We start from the raw sequence: 13,417 nt of genomic DNA, 5'->3' as shown, positions 1-13,417 counted from the left end.
TAGGATTAGAGGTGGATATGATATGATAAATAAAATTATAATATTACAAATCAAAATTTTAATATCGTGATTCTGTATTATAATATTTAATAGTATTTAATTTTATAAAAAGATATCGAATATTATATTGAAAATCTGAAGTATAGAGTTACATATACAATATATTATTGTGATACATTGATACTAAAATAAATATAGTATGATTTAGTATTAATACAAAAATATTTTTTGAATATTCTATCTTGATTTAAATGTCTTATTTATGTAATTACTTAGCTAAATAGCATTATGTTTGCTTTCTTTTGAGTGTTTATATACTTGTAAGGTGTTAATTTAATCTAATTGATACGTTTCTTAAAAAAATAACTATATGAATTTGTGTATATTGAAGTCAAAAAACCTATACAAATTATTGAAAGAAACTTTAAAATATCAATTTAATTTGAAATGATATTTTTATTTATAAAAAAATTAAAAAAAATCAATATAAGTATCATACAAAAAATTCAAAGATTACAAGGCAATGGATTTCACAATTTTCAGATTAATCATTAGGTTTTAACTATTAACAATTTTGATTAATTTCATCTCTTTCTGTAAAAAATAGAAAGAAGAGTTTTTTTTTTACATGTTAAATAAAATCGATGAACATTTAATTCCTTTTAGAAATCAAATTTTACTTGTACAAGGAATCCATATTCTTAAATTGTTTTTTTTTTTGTTTTTGGACAAAAAAAATTATTTTTATAGATAGAATCATTATATTATTTATGCAAAGTCTCTTCTTTGATTTAAATGTGTTTCAAAATCGAAATTTCATTAATCTCCAATCTAATATGTTTCTAAATCTTAAAATTCATTAATCTCTCAACCTTACTTTATGAGAAAACAGTGTTAATTAAATTAGACCTGAGTCATGACCTAGTTTAGAAGGTAAAAATTGAGAAAACATTGTTAACTAAATTCGACCCAACTCAGAAGGTAAAAGTTAAGAAAACAATGTTAATTAAATTCGATCTAACTCAAAAGGTAGAAATTTTATGGGTCTAGTGATACATACTATCCTAAATTTAAAAAGAACATATGCATAATTGGTATATAGCATAATTGACTCATTGATGGAGATAAACCTTAACCATTCAATTTATAAAATTAAGGATTAGTTCTTGATGGAGACAAACCTTACACATTCAATTTATAAGATTAAGGATTAGTTCTTAGTGGATAAAAGGTTAATTATGTGTCTTGAGATACAAGATTTTAGATGATATTGTAAAAACTTTATTTATTAATATAAATTTTTTAGTTATTTAATTCAGAATTCTATAATATTTATACAAAAGATAAAAAAAAAATTCTTTGAAATGTAATTAGGACGATGAAGAGGCAATTGCAAATATAGTTGCATTTACTCTTCTAGCTATGATGATGCAAAATATGTTCTTTATTAATACTAATAACTAATTATTTAATTTTTCTAAATAACAATAAATTATTATTTATCATGATTAATTCACGATTCTTTTAATATATATTTCATTGACCATTAATTCATTTTCTTTTATAAGTATCAGTATATCAATCAATCTTAAAGACTTTGTAGATGTCGTTAATAGTAGAATTGCATCGTAAATTGTAAAGTAAAAATTCTATCGGCAATATTTTTTGACGAAAAAGTACTCTTGATTCTATAAAAACAAATTCCAAGTTGATCAATTTCACAGGCTATGACCACCTCTTCGTTATCCTTAATAAACGATCTAATTATTTTTCTTATCACATATACTTATGTCTAGATAAATATTTATACTTTAAAGTTTCATAATATTAATATATTTTGTGTTAGATAATCTTTTTTTCTTACGATATTATAATGCTTCGCTATGAGAAATTTTAACACGTATGTGTGTTCCATTAATTATATCAATGCAATTACGTATGTGTGTTTCATTAATTATATCAATGCAATTCTAATATTACAATCATCAATAGAAATTCAAAAATAATCTTGACATTAGAATAAAATTTGAATTAAACTTATAATTGTATTCACCTTAAACTATGAATAAAATCTTTGGTTTCTATATATATATATATATATATATATATATATTATTTAGACGACATGGAAATATTGAATTTATGTACGTTAGTAATTTCATCTTTTTCAAATTGATATGTTAGTTTAAATTTTTTATGTGTTCATAAAATTTTAATTAACTCTATCTTTTAAAAATAATAATTTACGCGCCAAATGAAAACCACGACAATAAGAGTTCCTAATATATATATATATATATGTGTGTGTGTGTGTGAGAATCCTTTTAGAGATTAAATTTTGTTTGTATCATGTTTTAATTCTTTTTAAACAAAACTTTATTTTATAAATAGAATGATCACTACATTAATTAATGGGAAAATGCACAAGTACCCCCTCAACCTATGCCCGAAATTTCAAAGACACACTTATACTATACTAAGGTCCAATTACCCCCTGAACTTATTTTATAAGTAATTTTCTATCCCTTTTTAGCATACGTGGCACTAGTTTGAAAAAAAAAGTCAACCATCGTTGGGCCCACAAGATAGTGCCACGTAGGTCGAAAAGGGGTAAAAAATTATTAATAAAATAAGTTTAAAGGGGTAATAGGACCTTAGTATAGTATAAGTGTGTCTCTGAGATTTCGGGCATAGGTTGAGGGGGTACTTGGGCATTATCCCTTAATTAATAATAAACCCTAATTCATCTTTTGTTCTTCGTGAAAGTCAATTTTTTGTTCTTCGTTAAAGCAGTAGATATTCAAGAGGAAGTACTTATTAGGCTGTTTGTAAAATTTATTTTTCGATTTAAATATATTTCGAAATCATGAAATTCATTAATCCTCGAAAAATGCTTATTAGCCAAATAGGTTATGATAAAGATCATCCTTTTACCTTCCATTCATCTTCATTGTCCTCAATTCAACTTGTTAATGATATACGACGACTCGATTGGCCTTTAAACTCTAAAACAACTCATGTTAGAGTTTGTTGTTGTTTCACGCTTAAATTATTGTGATAATCTATTACAAATTTTTACTATATAAAAATGAATTTAATATCACCCTGAGACATGTGTCACCACTCGCATATCATGTAGTGTATTACACTCGCTGCCACGTCATTACCACATCAATTTTTATAATTTCTTATATTCTTTTTATTTTGTTTTCTTTATTAATTAGTTTTTTTTTGTTAACTCTATTTTACACTAATTAATCTCTAATTAATTATTAAAATTCTCTAATAGTTATGTCTCCTTTATCACTAAATCTCACCCATTTAATCTCTAATCTCATCAAAAAAATCATTCATTTGAATTTATAAATTTCTTTGTCTTCTCCGGCGAATCAACTAACCGATCACCACCATAATAAGTCCACCTCCACATTTCCATTTGATCTTCTTTTTCGACAAACCATTAGCCGCCACACAACTATCACAAAACAACTTAAAATTCAAATCAATCACCAAGAAACACCAAACAGACCCCCTTACCTTATCCCTTTGCGATTTTATTCTTTAATTTTTTCTATGGTATGTCGGCAATCTCAAAGATTCAACCATGACTACCATGAAGTTTCAAAGAGCTCTACACTTTCAGATCTGAATAACTAACAAATAATCTGAACAATTAACAAATAATAACGATAAAAAACAACACTATTACACTCACCTCATTGTGAATCTTTGAGATTGTGATGAAAAATAAAAAATTGTGATGAAATTAAAGAATGAAGAAAAAAAGAGGGTAATGGGTGGGGACGGAAGATTTTGCTTTTTTAATTCTTTTTCTAAAGGGTGATGGAAGGGGAAGGATGATTTTGATTTTTTAATTTTTTTTTAACTTTAATTTTTTCTGTCGCGCCAGTCTTTTATTTATTTTTTATTTTTTTGCCACGTCAGATCTAGTTAGTAAATAAATTTAATTTTAAGTAATAAAAGTACGTAATAAATCGTCACAATAATTTAAGCGTGTAACTGACTTTTCAAAACAAGTTTAGAGCGCATTTATGCCTTTTTCCATTGAAATATAAACAATTTTGACAAATTCAATTTTTTGCACAATTATATTCAAAATATATTTTCTTGTAACAAAGTGTTAGCATAAAATTCAACTCCCAATCCCAATTCAGCATGCAGATATAATCTTCATTTTTTGCTTTTAAAGAGTTTACTTTTAATGAAGTTATCCTCAAGAGTCAAGACCACACATAATTTTTGATAAATTTTGATTTTGAGCCATTAAATTCTCCATTTCTCAAATAAAATCTTTTTTTTTCACCCCTCTGCCGCTGAAATCGATATTAGATTTTGATCATATTCAAATTTTTAATTAAATTCAAATAAACGCTAGAAAGTTTTATAGTGGGAACATTGGAGATTAAAACGCTTTAGACAAAGACAACCCGACTTTGAAACTCCTCTGATTGAAGATGAAAAGATGCACCACTTTTACCACAAGTTGGTCCATATCAATTTAATTTCATTTTAGGATAACCAGCCGCTACAACCTCTGTCCTTGGTGAGCACTTGGTTGTGCACACTAGATAAATCTTTCACGGTTTAATAGCCTTCAAATCACACAGAAAATATAACCGCACTAGGCAAAACCCGTGCGACAAACTCGACTCAAAAGGCATTAAGCAAAATCAATCTTAGGTCATCCATGTAATTTGTGATCAACCTTCAAATCAACGGAGTCAAATAAGTAAATTTAGTAATATTTTTTCATATTAAAAATGAGCTAGGTAACAATACAAGAAACTAATTCTAGAGATCATAAGCTTATTAGAAATCATCACCAAGTACTTGTTGAGGGTAAATTTGTTTCAAAGAGAATCAAATATTAAATCACAAAGTAGTTTATTCAATCTTTAATGTTTTGATTAAATCGGTACGAAAGGAAAAAAAATAATTATTTTATATGAAAAAATTGAAAAGCTTTTTATTATTTTAGTTAAAATTTGTTTTAACTATATGTATATTTCAATTCGATAAAAAATGAGCAAGTGAATCATATTAAGAACAAAAATTTCCTATTACTTCATATTAAAAAACTTTTAGTTCTAATAATAATTTTTTTAATAGAAAATTTTGGTACACAATCATAAACCACTCATCTAAAAATAGATTCTAAATGTTCAAATAATTAAGAAAAATATATTATTATCTTTTTAAATTATAATTTAAAATTACTCTTAAAAGTAAATTCAATTAAAAATTTTATAACAAAAACAAAACCTTTACCTCTTGAAAAAAAAAAAATGAAGTATACATTATAATTTAAATTTTTTCTCAAAACTCTATAGCGAGAATATAATTTAATCTTTTTTTAAAATATTAATATTTAATTAAATAAATAAATAAACCTAAGAAAAAAAAGTATTATGAAAAAAAAAAAAGGGAAAAGGGAAAAATACTATCCAAACACTGAAGAAGAAGAGTTTGGGCATTTTGCGAACTTTCACCTGGAACCACAAAACAAACAAGAAGAGAAACCCAAATCAGAAACTTAGCGAAGTTATTGATTTTCTTGGTTTTGTATATACAAAAAGTTGAATTTTTGGGTACCCATTTGGCTGAAATGGCTGTAAGAACACCTATAACAGGGATAACTATGTCTTCAGCACCTTCAATTTCATCTTGTAATAGGGTTGTTGTTGTAAAGGTGATGCCTTTTAGAGCTTCTTTCTTTGGTCAAGGAGGTAATGTTTCAGTTTGTTTTGAAATTACTGAAATTGGGTTTTCTTGATTTGCTGTGAAGTTACTGAAATTGGGTAATAGGAAGTGATTAAATCTTTGAAAATTTCTAAGCTTTCTGTTTAATTCTTGACTGGGGTTATCTTAATCTGTTGTGTTTATTGTTTCTGTGATGCCCTTTTAAGTTTTTAAGCTTTAGGTTACTGTGCCTTTTGTTCTTCCAATTTTTGTATCTGATCTCAAACTGTGGAATTATCAATTCAGCTGATGTAAAGATGCAGTCTTTTAGTTTATTTTATATCTCTACCTTATTTATGTCTGGTATGATTAGTATTTGTGAACCAGTTATAAGATGTAGACTGTTAGGAGCTTCTTGAAGCACTTCAATATTGTTCTGTTTTATAATGTGTTACAACAACGCACCCATTGTACTGACTTGTGGTAGATAAAGTTTGTCTAACCACCACTCTGTAGAATATACCTTTTAAGCCTTGGCGTTCGTGACAATGCTTCCCCGCCCCACTCCAATATGATGTGCGATATGATCATCAATCTTTCCATCTCCTTAAATTATGTACCGAAAATACTTGAAACTTCCTCTCGTGTGTAAGTTTTGTTCATTGATCTTCACTTGCAGTTGGTTATTCACACTTCACCAAAACGGATAGTACAACTATTGTGTTGATTGTGAATAAATGTATTTTACATCTTTCAATAGGATGGTGTAGACCATATAGGGGCTTGGCTGCTTATGAAGTTATAGGACCATGGTAATAGCAAGTTTAGGCATCGATAATTTTGAGACCTCAAAGGAAGTTAAATCTTTGTTCAGGGTCAAGGTTTGCTAGTAAACTTGCAGGTTCTTCCTCAGTTAAATCTTTGTTCGTTACTCTGCTGGAAAATCCTCCCCCCAAACCCCCATCTTTCTCTCCTTGGTCTTCCCACACTCTTCCGCCCCTTCCCAAGCATTAATTTGCTGAAAAATTCTATTTACTTGCAGTGGGAGCTGTAAAACTTGCTGGGCTACAGCTTACTCATTCTTATAGATCCAGGTGTAACAGTCATGGTGGGGGTGCCCTTGGAGCTCGTATGAATCTATTTGATCGGTTTGCTAGAGTTGTCAAGGTTATCTGGTCTTTGCTGTTTGTCATTCAATCATTTACTCCTACATTCAGTCTCCTATCGCTCGCTCTAGACTGAGATGTTATTTTCTCTTTTGTATGTTATGTAGTCATATGCAAATGCACTTATAAGCACTTTCGAAGACCCAGAGAAGATCTTGGAACAGACTGTCCTGGAAATGAATAATGATTTGATTAAACTGCGACAAGCTACAGCACAAGTATGCCGATAGCAAGTTGCGCTTTATGGTGATTAAGATATCATATTTAAGGAAGTGGAAGAAATTTTGATGTTTTTCTTTTGTCTGAAGGTCTTGGCTTCACAAAAGCAATTGGAAAATAAGTATAAAGCTGCACAACAAGCTTCTGAGGATTGGTAAGTGCGAAGGAAGCTTAATTAGTTTTGTTTGTACTAGTTGTGGTTTAATTTTGCTTCAATCCCAGGTATCGTAGAGCTCAGCTTGCTCTTGGAAAGGGAGATGAAGACCTTGCTCGTGAAGCTCTGAAAAGAAAAAAATCTTATGCTGTAAGGCATTTTCTATTGACAAATTTGGAAGAGTTCATTTATTTCTGTATAATGTTTAAAATGGAGTTATTGTGGAATAGGAAATTATCTTATCATTCAGGTTGCTTGAATTCTATATTGCGTTCTTTCTTTTGATATTTCATTATGATATTTAGATGTCCTTTGATCTCGTATAAGACTAGAGCAGAGTAGACCGAGGAGTTCAATTTTGTTTGACGAATCACATTCTTGAGTGACATGACTAGTGCATTTGCTGGTAATGAAGGACTTGAATTACTTATCAAACTTTATTATTATTATTTCTTAAATCTAGTCTAAGAACCTAACCTGACCTTCTCCCAATCAATCGGAGAGAAAGTTAATACCACAAGGATGAAAATCTCAAAATATTAATCTTATGAAACTGATTGGATTGGGAAATAGTAAAGTTCATCAAGAAATTGGAAGTTCTTCTACAACAGGAATTAAGATAGACAACTCAATCTAACTTACCTCTGGTGGAACTACATTAGCTTATCTGTAAAGTAATTGCACATCTATTTGCTGGTGATTTCGCGGAATAATCTAGGCGATGTAACATCCTCAACATCCCTTTATTTAAAACTTCACATATAATAGAAAGTCTGTCAACACCCAAGGGTGTGGCAGTCTATGAAGTGGGTGCAAACCTTGGAAGCCAAGGTTCAAACCACAGTAAAGACAGCACACTAGGTGTTTTGTTCTCATTTTCATAAGCCTTTGTGCATAGAGGTTTTAGCGGTAATTGTGCTGGTCGGAGATAGCAGCTACCTGCTAGAATAGTCAAGGTGCGTGCAACTTGGCTCTATCACTCACCACTATAAATAACAAAAGAGTAGTGACGTTGTATTTGTATAGTAACCTCCAAACTATATGCCACATTTGTATGTCTAGTTTTTTGTGTTATAATTTCTTTAAGTTATTATTTTCACCCATTGTTATATATTATATGGCAAAATTTCATGTCTTAATAGAAATAAGGATTCTTGATTGATATTATTTGGTTCATTACATTGTTCTCAAGTGTATAATTTCAATATCAATAACAGAGATAAAAGATCTTAAGATTGTTGTGTCTCATGTATAATTGCAATATGAACACGACCACTAAACTAGATATTGGCCGACTTCAGGTGGAATTTGATTAGTGATACAATCTAGTTATAATTGGGTTCCACTACTTCTTAAACTAATTATGTAGCACAGAAGATGGGTTAACTCCATATATTGAAGAGTCTCATGGTGTCCTTCTCTCTCAGTAGCTTACTTCTTTGAGCTTGATATGCTAAAGTGGATGACTTAGTAAAAGACTAGTATGCTTTGGCATCATCTTTCATGTTTCCCAAGAAAAGAAAGATATATTTGAATAAGGAAAAAGGGTTGGGTGGCTTGAAAAAACTCGTCCAGATTTTGAACTTGAGGATCTATATACCAAGAATGCACAAAGAATGCCTCACACTTATCGTATGTCGAGTTTGCATCCACTCAAGTTTGAATTGTGCAGGATAATGCAAATGCCTTAAAGACTCAACTTGATCAGCAGAAGGCCGTGGTTGACAATCTGGTCAGCAATACACGGGTGCGTTCCTAACCTTTTCTTTTTTTATAGGGGTGCTTATTATTCTGGAGCACAGCTTCTTTACCAAAAAACTGAGGAAGATATGATGCTTTGATTGCTCATTTTATGATTTGCGAGTACATATACATGTTTTTCACTTGATAAAAAAGTTTGTTCTTTAAGCCACAAGACTTGGTTCAAGTGGCAAAGGCTTGGGGACGTGTGACTTAGGTCACAGATCCAAGACTTGTGCCATGCGAACTAAATCTAGTATTTATGTGAGAAGGAAGAGGGGCGAGGCCATTATCCCCGAGATTTGAGGGCTACGATTGGTTCTAAGGGTTGGCCCCGAATGGATTTCTCGGTCATAAAAAAAATTGAGAAGTTTGATCTTTAATCTGAGTAGTTTTTGGGGATATTTATTGTTAGTTCCATCTAAGAACAAATTTTACCAAAATCTGTGTGTTGCACTTTATGTTAAAAATGAATTGGAACCTTTTATCTTTGACTGTTGTCATCTCTCATCTGACAGCTTTTGGAGAGCAAGATACAAGAAGCAAAATCAAAGAAGGATACTCTGAAAGCACGTGCTCAGTCAGCAAAGTCAGTTACATGCCTTCTCATCATTTCATGTTTATCTTGAATTACAAATATCCAGGACTGACACTTTTGGCTATCCCTCTTGTAAGGGGCATATCCCCCAACTTATCAATAAAATTATCGCATCAACATAAAAATATATGTGGCTCATAAATTGTCACACTTCATTTGTTTCGTTTCAAGAAAATGACTATGAGGTTTATCATTTAGGACGGCAACCAAAGTAAGTGAGATGTTGGGAAATGTAAACACAAGCAGCGCTCTCTCAGCCTTCGAAAGAATGGAAGAAAAAGGTTCTGACAGAATTCCACCCTATCTTTCTCTGTTTTCTTCTTTTGCTTCCAATTTCTGATGCTTACTTTGCTTCTACTTTAAATATTTCTTGTCTTGTAGTAATAGCTTTAAGAGGTTGATTTTCTGCTTGCCTATACAAACAATAAGACTGAATGCTGATCCTGTCACAACATTTTCCTTCTGTCAACTACAAAAATATAACCTTTATAGAACTGTCAGGTTACAATTGTTGAGTCCAGCTGTCATTTCTTATAAAAGAAAGATATACACTAGAAGGGTAAATGATAAGTCTTATAAAAAGAGGAAATATGGTAAGGTACAATTCAGAGATCATCTTGGGGATAAAAAACAACCTATAAAGAAGATGCTGTACCTTTTTTTTTTTCCAAATAAGGATGAAACGGCCCTGTTATAATGCTGAGCTGAGCGAGATGTAACAAAATTGAAGTGTGCCAAAAGATGTTGGTATGAGTAGTGCTTTTGTTGTAAAACCAACATATTTTTGCGCAGCTATTTAGAGACATGTTCTTGTCACAGAATTATTCTCCTCCCACCCTTGAACACAACTTGACTGTTGAAAATAAGAGTTGGTTATCCTGGATATAATTCAGATGAAACTATGGAATCACCTACTGCAGTCACATGCTTAAGTATATGTTGTTGATTAAATGATTGTCTTACTTTTTCTTCATTTTCCATAGTTTTGACGATGGAGTCTCAAGCAGATGCTCTTAACCAGTTAACCAGTGATGAGCTTGAAGGAAAGGTAATTATTTTTTCTCAATTGCATTACTTTTTTAAGGTCGTGTGCTCTTCGTAATTCTCTCTTTGTACGAGTTCAAGAGTTGCTTTCTTCGAATAACCAGAAAATCTGTTCTCCTCTTCCCCATGCAAGTTTCAAACTTCGATTCTCTGTATGGTTGAATTTTACAACTCTCTCTCTTTCAATCTTTCTGGTTTTGTTACTAGCCATTACCTCTTATTTTCCTCTTGCCATTGTTTGTTGAAACCTGAAGCAATGGTAATATTTGGTGTCTCCCTTGTGCTGCAAACAACGTTTTAACTTCCATTGTGCAAAGCTTTCGTGGGAGAATTTAGTGCTTCTTAGGGGATTGCATTTTTTTAATCTTAAATGATCATTCTGCTTTGACAGTTTGCATTACTGGAGACCTCTTCTGTTGATGATGATCTTGCTAGCTTAAAAAAGGAATTGAGCGGAAGCGCCAAGGTGAGTTCTACTCGATCTATCCATATAATGTATATGAAATGTTTTGGATGTATCTTCATTGTTGAATGCACGAATTAATAGAAGTATGGGCACCTAGAGGACAAACTTAATTGAGCTATGCTTGGCCAAATATGCTAATTATACCAAGCAACAGGATTTCTAGGATAGAAGAAAATAATCACGAACGTTGGCCAGCTATTTTCTTTTTTCTCCCTGATATTGTTAATGGGTGATGTCAAATTTGAATAAATCGAACTGCATATTGTAAATAAGATGAGACGAAGTATGAGTTGCTTCTTTCCATTGTACACACTTATGGCTAAGTTAATTGTGTAGCCATGAAATTGTATTATCCATAAAAGCAGCTTGGTTTGGATGTTCATAAGAACTTGAAGGTGTCCTTCAACGACGAATTAAGAAAGGAAGTCCGAACAACCTTAAAAGAAAGAAAGTCTAACATGACATTTTACGTACCTATGATGATTATAGGTCATGTTGCTTGTTGCTTCCTTGCTTTGGCAAATCTCTTATTTTTTACTTGGAAAAAACCGAAAATTAGCGTGCATATTTGGTCAACTTGAGAGGGTGCGGGAGGTACTTGAGGACGCATAATTAGCTCTATTGTGCCCCCCCCCCCCCCCACCGCCAAGGCTTTGGTCCAGTGGTAAGAGCGTAGTACGTAATGTGTGAGCTAGGGGCACATCACAAGCCGTGCCTCAATTGGCCCGCGGAGAATTTTCTCAACTATCAGGAAAAGAAACAACATAATCTGCTTTATTGTTGATGTAGAGCTGAGGTATTTTGGTTTAATGTTTTCCTTTTATTGACTAAGCAGAAAGGGGATCTTCCACCGGGGAGAACACCAGTTACCAGATCAAGCTCGCCATTACAATTTCAAGATTCAGAGATTGAAAAAGAATTGAACGAGTTAAGGAGGCGGGCAAATGACTTCTAGAGATCACAGTCGATCTTTCACACTACAAAACATCTTCCTTCAGGCATTTGTTACTCAAAGATTGTGGCTTTTGGATCTTCCGAGAAGTTGCCTCATCGATAAAGGCCAGCGAATATAGGAAGTGAAACTGGAAAAAGTATATTGAGATATGTTGATATATCTTTTTTCAAATTATTGACCTACATTATGGCAATATAGTGTAAGCTAGTCCTGACTACAGTTTTGTATACTGCCACCCAAATGTTTTCATGTGAGAATAGTCACTTCAAGTTGCATTGTAGTAGATTTGGAATTTCCACAGTGTTGTTTTTGCTCTCATTTTGTGACGACATGCTTCAAACTTTCTTCGCAAGGTACGGGCAAGGTTGTGTATACACCATCCTCCTCAAAATCTTATTTTTGTCTCATAAATAATGAGCTACTCGGAATAATGTAGCGATGGTCCCTTTCTCTTTGACATGAACTTAGTGAAACTGAGTTCTCTGCAAAGATGCGGTGTAGCGAATGTAGGGTTGTTCAAAATTGATCGGAACCGATATTCCGTATCGAAAAAAAGTTATTGGTTTAGCGGTTTTGAGAACGGCTTTGATTTTTTTTTTGTTATCGGGTTATCTTTTGAGGTTATCTCTTAACTGGATAACTGATAATCCGATGGTTAATTAAATAATTATATTCATATCATTTTGCTTATAAAGTCCTTAATTTAGAGTTTGGTTTCCTACTTTTGTTTCTGATTGTCTCAAACACTTGGTTATTCTACGATGTAAAAGTGTTTGCTTTTGAGCAAGATGAAACTTGTGAATTCATGTGCATGGTTAAATTGGTTTGCCACCTTGTTCTAAAGTGATTTTCAATGTGTTTTTTTGTCAAACTTAACGGTTAAATAAATTATCGAACCGAACGATCAATAACTGATAAGCTAATCTTAATGGTTCTACAACCGTTTAGCATATCTACAAATCGATAACTAATAAGTCAAATCGATAAACTTCAAAGCCGAAGTGTTCGATATGTAGCCCTAACTGAACGGATAGACGATAAGACCCTATGTACCTCAACTATAACTTAAATGTGTACGATAAGTTAGAGATGGCAACACACAACAATCAATTGATTAATCCTGAACTTCACAACAACTTTAATCGAATGTACAGATGAGAGGTGGCAACACATAACATAACAACCAACTGACAAAGAACTTCACACAATCTTAATTGAACCTATATGATATTTGAGAGGTGGCGACGCACAACGAGCTATATTGAAAATTACTCGTTGATCAATCAATAATCCGTTGTAGTCTAGTTGGTTAGGATACTCGGCTCTCACCCGAGAGACCCGGGTTCAAGTCCCGGCAACGGAAATTATTTTTTTT

At 31.9% G+C, this 13,417-nt stretch overlaps 1 protein-coding gene and 1 non-coding gene across 2 annotated transcripts; both read left to right on the top strand.

Moving 5' to 3' along the window:
• The first annotated feature begins 5,360 nt into the window (after window positions 1-5,360).
• Window positions 5,361-12,340, top strand: LOC101257824 (membrane-associated protein VIPP1, chloroplastic). The gene is made up of 11 exons (XM_004250052.5): window positions 5,361-5,747; window positions 6,743-6,867; window positions 6,974-7,084; window positions 7,175-7,239; window positions 7,308-7,389; window positions 8,912-8,986; window positions 9,498-9,568; window positions 9,776-9,858; window positions 10,561-10,625; window positions 11,013-11,087; window positions 11,923-12,340. Exons 1-11 carry the CDS (start codon window positions 5,627-5,629, stop codon window positions 12,040-12,042), a joined length of 993 nt encoding a protein of 330 aa, XP_004250100.1. The 5' UTR covers window positions 5,361-5,626; the 3' UTR covers window positions 12,043-12,340.
• A 992-nt stretch (window positions 12,341-13,332) lies between these two features.
• TRNAE-CUC (transfer RNA glutamic acid (anticodon CUC)) lies at window positions 13,333-13,405 on the top strand. The gene has a single exon. It is a non-coding gene; the product is annotated as a tRNA-Glu (tRNA).
• Window positions 13,406-13,417: the final 12 nt, after the last annotated feature.

This window comes from Solanum lycopersicum, chromosome 11 (genome assembly GCF_036512215.1).
Source record: "Solanum lycopersicum chromosome 11, SLM_r2.1".
NCBI classification, from domain to species: domain Eukaryota; kingdom Viridiplantae; phylum Streptophyta; class Magnoliopsida; order Solanales; family Solanaceae; genus Solanum; species Solanum lycopersicum.
The sequence above is the reverse complement of the archived record's forward strand: the minus strand, read 5'-3'. Positions and strand labels throughout refer to the sequence as shown.

Excerpts from the sequence above, each read along its gene's own strand:
- LOC101257824 (XM_004250052.5), top strand. The coding sequence starts at position 5,627 with ATGGCTGTAAGAACACCTATAACAGGGATAACTATGTCTTCAGCACCT. Across the intron at positions 6,868-6,973 it reads GGTTTGCTAGAGTTGTCAAG|TCATATGCAAATGCACTTAT; the intron begins GTTATCTGGTCT and ends TATGTTATGTAG. Across the intron at positions 7,390-8,911 it reads AAAGAAAAAAATCTTATGCT|GATAATGCAAATGCCTTAAA; the intron begins GTAAGGCATTTT and ends TGAATTGTGCAG.